This window comes from Pleurodeles waltl, chromosome 12 (genome assembly GCF_031143425.1).
Source record: "Pleurodeles waltl isolate 20211129_DDA chromosome 12, aPleWal1.hap1.20221129, whole genome shotgun sequence".
NCBI lineage: Eukaryota > Metazoa > Chordata > Amphibia > Caudata > Salamandridae > Pleurodeles > Pleurodeles waltl.
Window position 1 is genome coordinate 607,992,256 of NC_090451.1, and position 12,733 is coordinate 608,004,988.

Sequence of the window (12,733 nt, forward strand, 5' to 3'; positions counted from 1 at the left end):
CATCACACATATGTAAATGGATAGAAATTTATATCCTTTTTGTAACCTACACCTGCTACTACTTGTCATTTGTACTAAACTGTAGATATGCTAGTCAAGCTGTTGGGCAAATATTTAAGTTAATGTTGTGTGCACGTAACACACACTATTCAAGCGCTACGTTACATTTAGCATTACCTCTAACAATATGCAAGGCAAAAGACAAGTGTACAGACTTGTATCAACAGCATAAAGTACTGATCACAATAGAGGGGTTAACAGAGCAGTAGTTTTTGTGTCTTTGTTAATTTTTCACTATGATTAGGCACGTTTAAATAAAAGAGTGCTTCCCAAACTTTCTTGAATTGTTTAATCCTTCAACCCCAGTTTGAGTCTAATTTGACGAATCATAAGGAAGAGATTTTTCCCCCATTGAAAGATGCCCTGTTGAGATACATGATCATGTAGATTTCAGGGGGTGACGGCGAAAGCGGAGCTGCCTTGATTGCTACTGACATCTAAGAACATTAGGAAAGTGCACCTGGGAATGCATACTGCCCATTGCTTCCCATTGGTGTTGTGTTTTGTAAGTCACATTTGCTTGCTTTATTTGTTTTAAATTGTTGAGCTTGAGTTTGTCCCTTCCGTGGCCCATACCCTATTTGTTATACTCTTCCACCAGTACTTGCTTTCTGTGAACAGGCCTTTAACTTGCTCTTATCTTGTCACATATGCTGTGAAGTGGAGTGTCCATGATGTAGTAGCATACTGCCATTACAGACAGCACATTTTGAATTGAAATGATCATTACATTTGCACAAACATACAGTATTACTGATACAAGTATATAGTGAACAAACAGTAATGTGTGGAAATGTCATCACTCCACTCTCCACGACTGAACTCTGTCACTCTACTCTGCCCCGCTACACTCTATCCCACTGCAATCTACTCTGCACCACTCTACAGCACTCTATGCAATGCACTGTATCACTACACTCTAAACCACTCTACTCTGCATCGCTCCAGTCTATGCCACTGCATCTACACCAGTTTACTTTAAGGCACTCTAATCTACTCTGCACTACTGCACTCTAAGCCACTTCACTCTACTCTGAAAAAATCTGCTCTACTCCACTGTATTCCACTCTGCACCATTCCACTGTGTGCCACTGCAATCTACCCTGTGCCACTCCACACTACACCATTCTATGCCACTGGCCCATATGCCATTGCAATCTACCTGTCGTACAAGTTACTTACCTTCGGTAACAATATATCTGGTAGAGACATATTCTAGTTGCAGATTCCTTACCTTTGAAATTCCCCAGGCGTCAGACCGGATACGGATATTTTTCTTCGAGCAGTACCTCTGCGCACCGTCAGGTGGTGTCAGTCGACTCCGCAGGCGGCGTGCTTGCCGTGATTACGTTGCGGTCGTATAAAGGCGCCACCCCGGCGTGCTGGCGTCAGTTTCTTTTCACGACTTTCCACGCCAATAGCGTGGAGCAATGAAGAACACAGAGTGGTCAGCCAAAACAAGGGCCCTTAAGGGACAGTTCCTGTCCCTAGAAATCAGTTCACTGTGCGGGGAGGATGGGCGGGTTAGTAAGGAATCTGCAACTAGAATATGTCTCTACCATATATATTGTTACCTCAGGTAATTAACTTGTACATCTGATAGAGACTTCTAGTTGCAGATTCCTTACCTTTGCATAGATACCCGAGCAATACCATCCCCGGTGGTGGGCTGCAAACCAAGATCACACCAAGAAGTCCTGCAGGACCGAACGGCCAAAGTAGCCGTCCCTTCGGACTGGATTGTCTAGGCAGTAGTGTTTGGTAAAAGTGTGCAGAGATGCCCATGTCACTGCCTGACAGATGTCCAGGACTGGAACACCCCGTGCTAGCCCTGCGGTAGCAGAAGTAGCTCTGGTGGAGTGAGCTCGCAAATCTTCAGAGGTTGCTTTTTAGCCAGAGCGTAGCACATTATGATGCATAAGAGTACCCATCATGAAATCGTCCTTTTCTGCACCGCCTTCCCGTCCTTTGCACCCACATATCCCACAAAGAGTTGATCGTCCACCCGGAAGTCTTTGGTAACATCAAGATAGAATGCCAATGCTCTTTTTGGGTCCAGGCGGTGGAATCTCTTCTCTTCATGAGAGGGATGTGGGGGTGCATAAAATGTAGGTAAGGAGATGGACTGTCCGACATGGAAGGATGTCACTACTTTAGGTAGAAAAGAAGCCCTCGTGCAAAGTACCACTTTATCAGGATGGATGGCTGAGAAAGGTGACTTAGATGACAGAGCCTGGAGCTCACTTACTCTGTGGGCAGAAGTAATGGCAACTAAAAAGACAGTCTTGATAGTTAAGAGCCGTAAAGGGTAGTTGTGAGGCGGCTCAAACAGGGTACACATAAGGTATGTCAGTACAAGACTGAGATACCATTGGGGCATGATGAAAGGGATAGGAGGAAAGAGATGTGTAAGGCCTTTAGGAAACCACTAACTAACCCTACTGGGCAAGGGAAAGAATAAAGAGAAGGACTTGAGAAAGAGGAGCAGATAGAGGATCAACATATTTGTCGATGCACCACGCCACAAATTACTTCCAACGACAAGCGTATACAGTTTTGGTTAAGGGACGCCTGGCTGCGACAATAAGTCACAGACTTCAGACGGTAAGTCAAAAGACGTCAACCATCGCCGCTCAATCTCCAAGCATGAAGCCACAGAGTTGACAGGTTCGGGTGGAGGACAATCCCCTGCTGCTGCGACAGAAGATCCTCCCAAAGGGGCAGTCTGATCAGAGGGTCTATGGCCATGCTGAAAAACTCGGGATACCAGACTCTTCATGCCCAGTCCAGAGCCACCAATATTACTTGGGCCCGGTCTTGCCTGATCTTCTTCAGAACTCTGGGCAGAAGTGGTATGGGCGGAAAGGCGTACATGAGGCCTGAACTCCACTCAAGACGAAAAGCGCCGCAGAGCGAATGCCTCCTTGGAAACTCCAACACGCAAAACAGCTGGCATTGCGCGTTCTCTACGGAGGTGAACAAGTCTACCCAAGAGTCTCCCCACTCCAAGAAGAGACCTTGCGCCACCTCTCGATGTAGACGCCATTCGTGATTGACCAAGCATCGTCGGCTAAGTTCATCTGTTCTGTCATTCAAGGAGCCTGCCAGGTGTTGAACCACCAGGGAAATGCCCTGATGTTCCAGCCAAGTCCAGAGGCGAAGGGCCTCTTGACAAAGGGTTCACGACACCACTCCGCCTTGTTTGTTGCAACACCACATGGCGGTGGTGTTGTCTGTGAACACTTGCACTGCTTTTCCTTTGAGAGAGGGAAGGAATGCTTTCAATGCTAGTCAAATCAATCGGAGATCCAGATGATTGATATGGAGCCCGGTTTCCACCGGATACCAGACGCCTCTAATCTCTGCCTCTCCTATGTGGCCGCCCCATCCCAGGAGTGACACATCTGTTACGACTGTAAGATCTGGTTGGGGAAAAAAGAGGGATCTGCCCTTGACCCAATCCTGATTTGTTAACCACCACTGCAGGTCTCTCGCAGTTCCTTCCGAGATCTTGACCTTGTCGGAGAGATTCCCCTGATGCTGTGCCCACTGGAACTTTAGGTCCCACTGCAGAGCCTGCATATGCCACCTGGCATTTTGAACCAACAGGATGCAGGAGGACATGAGGCCCAGAAGCCTCAGTCATTGTCACCGAAATCCAGGACAGAAGTTAAAACATCGGTATCATAGCCTGAATATCGACTCGCTTTTCGGGGGGATGTGCCCGAAACCGCACTGTATCCAGAACAGCTCCGATGAAAGGGAGCATCTGAGAAGGATTCAGGTGTGACTTCAGCACGTTGATAGTGAACCACAGCGAATGCAGAAGGTTCGCCGTAGTCTGGAGATGGGAGATGAATGTCTGGAGCGAGTTCACCTTCAACAGCCAATCGTCAAGGTAGGGGAAGACTGGGACCCCTAACCTGTGCAGATGAGCTGCCACCACTACCATCACTTTCGGGAACACCCGAGGGGCACTGGTAAGGCCAAAGGGGAGCAAGGTAAACTGAAAGTGCTCGTGACCTACCACAAATCGTAGGTAACATCTGTGAGCCGGCAAGACGGGAATGTGGAAGTATGCGTCTTGTAAGTCCAACGTTACCATGCAGTCTCCGTGATATAGGGCAGATAGGACCTGAGCCAATGTCAACATTTTGAACTTCTCCTTTTTGAGGGAGAGGTTGAGGGCCCGAAGATCTAATACAGGCCGAAGACCTTTGTCCTTTTTCGGCACCAGAAAGTAGCGGGAATTGCAACCACAACCTACTTCTGACAACATGACCCTCTCTATAACTCCTTTGGCCAAAAGGGCTTAGACTTCCTCACGGAGACACACCATGTGATCCTCCAATATCCAATTGTATAAAGGTGGCATGGCTTTAAGAGGTGTCTCAAAGGGGAGGGAGTAGCCCCTTTGGACAATTTGGAGGACCCACCTGTCCGAGGTAATGGACTGCCACTGGGGAAGGTGATGGCGATTCCTGCCGCCAACTGGCTTCTGGTGTACCCACGGACTAGGAAAATTTGGAGGCTGAGGAGGGGGAGGGGGTGGACTGGGCGACCCGCTGGCTCCCTGATCCTCAGGGGTCCGGCATCCGTGGCCGTGCAGGGTCTGTACAGCATGCGCGGGTCGATCGCCAGGGGAGAAAGGACGCGGTTGGGTGCCCCTTCCGTAACCACGAAAGGGGCGAAAGGCAGACTGCTGGGGTCTAGGAGCAGGCGCGAGGCCAAGGGACCGGGAGTGGCTCGTGAATCCTTTAAGTGCCGAGTCCGCCTTGTCTCCAAAGAGACGTGTGCCATCAAAGCGCTATGTCCATCAAGGATTGCTGGACATCCCCTGAAAAGCCAGATGTTCTCAGCCAGGCGTGGCGTCCACGGTCGATGCAACCGATCTGCCCAGAGAGTCAGTAGTAATCAGTCCACAACAAATCATGAACTTCGCTGCATCCCTCCCATCTGTTACGGCTTGGGAAAGGATAGTCAGGGTCTCCTCCGGAACTCTAGGCAACACTTGTGCGATCGTATCCCAAAGAGTATGGGAATAGCGTCCCAAAAGGCATGCGGTGTTCGCAGACTGCAGCGCCAAGTTGTCCAGTCTTTTTGATTCCCTATCCGGGGGTGCGGCACGGAATGTGCAGGATGGAGAAGAAGCCTGGATGAGAAGGCTCTCAGGCGTGGGGTGCTGGGTGAGGAATTTAGGGTCTGACTGCGCAGGCCCATGGTTGCGGGCAATTGTCCTATTCACAGGAGCCCCTGTGCTGGGTCTGGACCAAGTACCCAAAAGGACGTCGGTCAGTGCTTCATTAAAGGGAAGAAGGGGCTCGGAAGAGGAAGATCCCGGCTGAAGCACGTCAGTTAGGATATTAAGCCTAACCTCCACAGAAGGTAGCTTGAGGTCCAGGACCTCAGCCGCCCTTCTCACCACCATGGAATAAGAAGCACCCTCCTCCATAGCCACGGTAGGAGGAGAGCGCATACCAGTGTCAGGGGAGATGTTTAGACCACTGGCCTCACCCAAATCCTGCACCCAGTCCATTTGGGGGTCAAACTGGTATTCTAAAGGGTCCAGCGTCCCCTCCATACTCTCCCCGTACCCATACTGACAAGAATAAGGATCTTGATCAACCCTAGGCCAAGGAGAGCCGATAGAGAACGGAATCAGCATTGGTCTACATCCTTCCGGCTCTGGGTCGTCAGATATGAGGATGGGATCAAAGTGTGGACCCCACCGAAATCGGGAGCGTTGACTTCTGACCTGACGCCTAGAGAAGGTCGCTGTGGCACAACAGGCGTCATGACGGATCCGCGATTGAACCTGGAGGGACCCTCCGGAGCTGTGGCCGAATCCAACGACTTAGAACACGAGGGAGCCCCAACCGACTCACCTGTGCCCGAGGGCGCCGAAGGTGGGTTGGACTGCCCAAAAATGAGGCGCATTGCCTCATAAAATTCTTTAAGCTTGGCAGGGGTGGCTCCGGCTCCCAGGAAGTCTGGAAGCGCAGAGCCGACCCAGATGAAGGCTCCGATGATGGAAGCCTAGAGCGTCAGCGCTCTTCCCGCATCGCGTCGTCCGAGCGACAGGGTGAAGTTGAAGAACGCTTATCCTTCTTCGACTTCAACTTCTTGTGACCCGAATGTCCAGATGACTGAGGACGAGGAGTGGTGGTGACTCCGCGGCTGATCGCAAGACCTTCCTCTCGAATGGGACCGTGAGCACCGTGGAGTCGAGTGTAAGGCCGCCATGAGCTTTAGGGACCGCTCCCTAAAAGCTTTCAGGTTCAAGGCCCGAAACTCGGAGCTCGACTTCAGGTAGTGATCGCACTCCAGGCACCAAAGACACCCGAGGTGCAGATCCGTCACCGACATAGTTTGGTGACAGGAGTCGCAGGGCTTGAATCCGGTCCTGCAGGACATCCCTTGACGCATCCATTACTCATCAAAAACTTCGACAAAAGTACTGAGGTAGCTCTTCTCCAGAACTGCACGTAGGCTGGCGTGGAAAGAAAACAAGTGATGTCTGCATGCCGGGGTGGTGCCTATATATGACCGTTACGTCATAATGGCGAACATGACACCAACAAACGCCCGTGGAGTCGATCGCCGCCACCTGACGGCACGCATAGGTACTGTTCGAAGAAAAATCTCCGGATCCAGTCTGACGCCTGGGGAAATTCAAAGGTAAGGAATCTGCATCTAGAATTCTCTATCAGATACCACTCCACTTTACACCGCTGAATGCCACTGCACTCTATACCACTTTACACCACAGCACTCTATGCCAATCTACTCTGCATCACTGCACTTATATGCTACTGTGTAACACACTACGTTACTGCACTCTATGCCACTCTATACCATTGCATTCTACACCACTATATTCTACTCTGCACAACTATATGTCGCTGCTCTTTATGCCACTATGGTCTGCACCACGCTATGCTATTGTACTCTACACCAAAGCACTCTACGTCACTGTACTCTACACCACTGGACTCTCCGCCACTGAACTCTATGCAACTCTACTCTGCGGCACATCACTATTCTGCTCTACTCTACTCTACTCTATTGCACTCTATTCCAATGCAATCTACACCACTCCAATTTACTGTGCTCCACTGCACTCTATGCCTCTCTAATCTACTCTACGTTAATGCACTCTGCCCACTCAACTCTAATATGCACCACCCCACTCTGCACCACTGCACTCTACAATACCACTAGAGTTTGTTAACTCCACTCGATGCAAAACTTCACTCTATGCCACTGCACGCTACACCATTGCACTCTACTCAGTATTACTCCATGCCAGTGCACTCTATCCCACTACTCTATACCACTGCACTCTAGCCTGCACCATTCCACCCTATGCCACTTCCCTCTACTCTGAAACAATCTGATCTACACCAATGAAATCTAAGCTGTGCCACTATACTCTGCTCCACTCTAAGCCACTGCACTCTACACCACTCCGTTCTACTCTGCAAGGTTGCAATCTCCGCCACTTAAGTCCACACGACTCTACTCTGCACCACTGCACTCCATACCACTCAACTCTACTCCACTCTATGCCAGTGCATTCCATGCCACTGCACTCTATCCTGCACCATTCCACCCTACTTCACTCTACTCTGAAAATCTACTCTAAGCCACTCTATGCCACTGCACTCTACGCTGTGCCACTACACTCTATTCTATTCTGCTCCACTCTATGTCAATGCATTCTACACCAATGCATTCTACAACACTATACTCAAAACCAATGCACTCTACGCCAATTTACTCTGCAACACTGTACTTTACAACACTTCACTTGAGGTCACTCTAACTCCATGACACTCTACTCCACTCTGCCACTACACAACACTCAACTGCACTTTATGACACTACTCCACTCTATGATACTCTACACAACTCCCTCTACTCCATGTCACTTTACTCCTCTCTATTGTGTGACACACTACTCAAGACTATACAACTTTATTCCACTCCACTGTACGCCACTCCACTCTATAACAAACTATGCCAGTCCACTCTATGACACTCTACTATATGCCATTACACTCTACTACACGTCACTCTATGACAATCTACTCCGCTCTACGACACACTGCTCTATAACACTCCACTCTACATAACATCAAGCAATCTTGATCATCAATATTAACGTACCGATCCAGGTGGGCTGGATGTATGTATGGTTGCTGGATAGGTGTCAGGATCCCATGGGAAGACGCTGTGATGCATATCATAATATATATATTTTTTTTTAAATCACAATGGACGAAGATGATAAGCCTTACAGGACTGTAAAACATTTTATATTAGTTATTTCAGGAGGCCATGAACTGGTTTTGTGCACCTCGCAAGTTGACCACCCTTTGTTCTAAAGACTGCTCTAAAGCATAAAAGAAGGATTCCATCAATAAGTAAATACACGTATATGAGGGATTTGAAAAGGAGGTGCATGCCCAGGTCATCTGTTTTTCAAAGTTGGCGCTCAGCCAGTAAGAGAAGCATTGCCTCCAAGGCTTTACAACGTGGCGGAAGATTGAAAGGTATTCTCAAAGTGGCACAAAGGTCAGGGATTCCACCTTCAAGAAATTGTATTTTATACCTCTGGGTGGCATGGCCTCTTTGTTGGTAAGCTGTAAATGGTCTAGATAGATATAGAATGAAAATATGTCTATTGAAGGAAAGTTAAAATTCTATTATGGTTAAGCGAGAATTACCCACCTCCCCCTCACAAATTTTCACTATGCAGTTTATCACACTTTAATGTTTTAGTATATTTGAAGGTTCTTCCATGTTTTTTAAATGTAATGTTTTGTTGTTAGGTGAACACTGGGTGTTTTACAAAGGGAAGGCTTCTTTTGACAGCAATTATTTAATTTGTAAATGAAGGTTTAGTGTATTCAAACTTGTAGTACATTCATAGGTGAGTTTCTTTAGGTTTCCGTCTGTTTGGTTTTCGAAAATAAGCTGATGTAATGCATAAATGACAAATAGTGGGATCTTTCAAGGTGAATGTAATCATGGACCAGCGTACAAAGAAAGAGGGCGTTCTCTCTAAGCTTTCTGGGTGCGTAGTTAGCACTGAAACTCGATTTGCATGAAAAAAAAGTGCTATAGTTTGCTTGCACGTTTTCATGGGTAGTCTGAACACATAATCCTTAAGTAAATATTTCATCTTCACATGACGTCCTTAATTTAATCCTAACTTTCCTTTACTATCATTATGCGGAATTTGAATTGCTCTTAAATGTGGCATACATTAGCTGACCAAAAAAAAACAATTTCCAATTAAACCATTCATAAGAGAGTTTTTCTTACTTACAATGCTTGCAGAGGTCTTGTTACGTTTGAACCATTTTACTGCTTTAAACAAAATGGACCACATAACTCCGGGTTTGCTTACCTTGCAATGGCTCCCCACAATATTGAATAACGTTCACTGGGCACAGTCACAGTGCACACACTACTGTTCTATATACACAGAAGTACTTTGCTTTTTCCTCGCTTTGAAGTTTGCTTACAGTGTATTGGTGTTGCATGTAATCACACAGCCAAGAGATAGATTATAAACTGTGGAATTTAAAAATTATAGAACATGAAACATAATACTGAATTAGCTGCATTCAAGAGTTCGTGCTAGGAAAATGATGGGATGGTGCAAGTTGCTGCAGCTACATGGTCAACACAACATCCCAAAAATACCCACGTCCCTAGTCCATTTACATTAAATAGACTTTGACAAGGAGTTATTGTGACATATTTTGGTCTTAAATCAGACTGGATCCAGGCCTCCAAAAAGGCAAAACGAATTAAGATATTGAACAAATCTTTGATCTTCACAGCAGAAACAACATCTCCTTAACCCTAGGTTCAGCCAAAAACCTTTCTGGTTGAACAATAAATAAATGGGCAGACCACTGTTAATCAAGTTGGGTCATTTGAATGTATCCACTTGTATATGGCCTTTGCTATTACTACAGTATCCAATAAACCTACTTTATCAAGCTATGCCCTCATCTGAGTTCGCAGTTTTCCTTAGTTTGGTTTATTTAGCCTTAATGGCTGTTTTGCTGAGCAGAGTTTGCTCAATTTGCTTTGTTGCCTGAAGCAGCATGTTGGTGTTACTATTGCACTTCGTATTGAGAGGGTTACTCTTGTGTTTTCCTTTTTTCATATGTGCGACACTATCCTAGCAGTGGCACACAGCCCAAATGCACGATTTGAATGCAATATTTTCTGCTTAAACCCTTCCATTCAAAGGTCTCTGTTTATTGCAGACTCTTTCATCGGTCTTGATGATAAATGTTATTTTAGTGCAGACAGATTATTAATTGAGGATAAGAAAATGAACACTAAGTGAATGAAGTGAAGGGTATTTTCTTCCACAATGTTTGATGAAATGGATCATACAATGTAAATTACCTAGTTTGACCACACACAGCAAAGTACTGAGAAAACAGTCAAGACTTCGGTGTTGTTAAAGAAATCATTAGCTAAAGGCATATATCTCCTGGAAAGACTAAGAGCTACAAACTGCATTTTCACTGTATCCCTGGATATATAGAACAGAGCCATTACTTAGAAGTATGCTTGTCTGTTAATTTGCTGTTTTTTGTGTTTTTTTTAAATGCTTTTACCCAACAAAAGTAAGGTGATACCTGCAAGTCAATTCAGCATAAAAAGATTCCATAAAGGAGTGACAAAGATAGTAGAATGCACATCATAAGGAAGTCTAAAAATATTAGTCCTCATGTTTACGTTTTCCTTTTATAATTATTTGAAGTGCGTTACTTAAGAAGGTTTCGGATTCGTATAGTATGACTAGGATTAAAAGTGAACATTTTCATGTTCCATTGTAGTGGATCGATATAGCAATACAACTTACTCACCAATAAAATATTAACACCCTTGCCATATGAGCTAACAAGATGTGCTTTTCTATGTCTGCCTCACTATACCAGAATAATTTTCATGTTTTCAGGATTTTTCCATACAATTTTTACTGATCAGAATCAGCTGCATCTGAACTTCCCCAAGTTTCAATAGAATTGTTGGCTAAAGTCTACTGACAATGCCTGTTGAAAATGAAATTCTAGGGGGCACACTGTTGAAACACAAAGGAGACTGTTCATTTGCTCTTGACTCCAATACTCACATTTGATGAGTTTCACCACTTCAATATGGGAGCTGTTAGTCACCATGGTTCCGTTCACCTGCAAACAAAATTTGTACACTTAATATACCACAAAGAGAGGGCTAAGGTATAAACAGGCTGAAGAAATGTTATGAAAGTATAATGAAAGACAAATCCTAGTGGATGATTGTGTGAAGATGAATCAAACAAGCAGAAAACTAGAAATGAAGAAAAGGAAAAAGAAAGATTAGGAAAAATGAGACAGAAAGACTAGACCAGATTAGAGCAACAGTCTATGTGCAGACATACAGTGAAAGCAAAGAAATCACATATTCCTTTCTCGTCAGACGTGCCCCAATAACAGACAATTTCTCAAATCTCAAACTTCCGTTCTGATTACCCACAGGTCACTTGTAGAAATCAAAGATTATTTGCGCTAACTTTGTCAACAATGATTCTAAAACAGTCCCCACCTGAAACTTAAACAAGACAAAGCTTGTAAGTTTGATCTTGAAACCTGTAAGCTTTGGCATTCAGGACAGCTATCGCCAGCCTTGCTACCATCTGTTACCGCCCCTCCGAATTCTGATCATCTCAGTCTACCAAGACTCCTTGTATAGTGGCTATATAAAAAAAAAAATCTTCCCTCTTAAGGTTGTTCAGAATGCTGTACCATTAAAGCTGGAAAGGGAATAATTCTGGGGTCTGATCTTTAAAAACCTACAAACATTTCACTGGCCACCCGTGAACCCTTAGACACTCTGCTTCACTCACAAAAGCATTCATAAAAAACTTGCTAATGCACCTGCCAACTACCTCACGTCACCAAAAAAGGCTGACGCCCAAAGATCAGACAATGTTTCAACTTCCAATTGAAAACCCAACTCTTCTCGGCTCTCCAAAGCAATCTAGTTTGTGGTGAAGCATTCCAAAGTCCTTTGCAACATTATTTGGCCAGGCTAGTAGCTTACTGCTACTTGGAAGTTCTTTTGTTAGCTGGATCATAATGTTGTATTGAAGACAATTTTCTTGAAACAATGTTTATATGAAAACCTGTTAATCGCTGAAGTAATCAACAAAGTGAATGTTGGACACAATAATCTTGTGTAGTCAGGTGCTCAATGCAAGGTAAAAACATGGCAAGCCAAATGTGGGCAATTGAAGCTTAAATTGTAGCTAATACTACGGATTGGTTATTCAGAAATATGATAATGGTAAAATCTAGCAAGGTGCATTTAGTAGGGCCAACAGTTTAATTCACTGGACAATTATACATGTTTTCCTGATAGAGCAATAAAAGAAAGTAAATGGGAGAAGGACTGACGCAAAATACGCTCAGCAAATGACATACAGTATTACCAAAGCGTAAGACAGCGAGATAGACAAAGAAAGGGATAACAATTCTATTGAGGTTTGAGCAAGACCCTAGACAATGTGAACACGAAAGACTGTTAAAGGGCAAACCAGTGACAAAAGGATCAAGAGGTTGGAAAGATTAAGGAAAGAGTAGGAGAGTGTGGGTAGATA

The 12,733-nt window shown here is 45.2% G+C and overlaps 1 protein-coding gene across 3 annotated transcripts in view; it reads right to left on the reverse strand.

Moving 5' to 3' along the window:
• Nucleotides 1–12,733, reverse strand: part of ARHGEF11 (Rho guanine nucleotide exchange factor 11) — a 787,362-nt gene that overhangs the window by 527,490 nt on the left and 247,139 nt on the right. For all 3 annotated transcript variants that reach the window (XM_069217872.1, XM_069217873.1, XM_069217871.1), the window contains exon 5: nucleotides 11,228–11,285. In XM_069217872.1, the coding sequence (XP_069073973.1) occupies nucleotides 11,228–11,285 (58 nt within the window). The remainder of the gene's footprint in view (nucleotides 1–11,227; nucleotides 11,286–12,733) is intronic.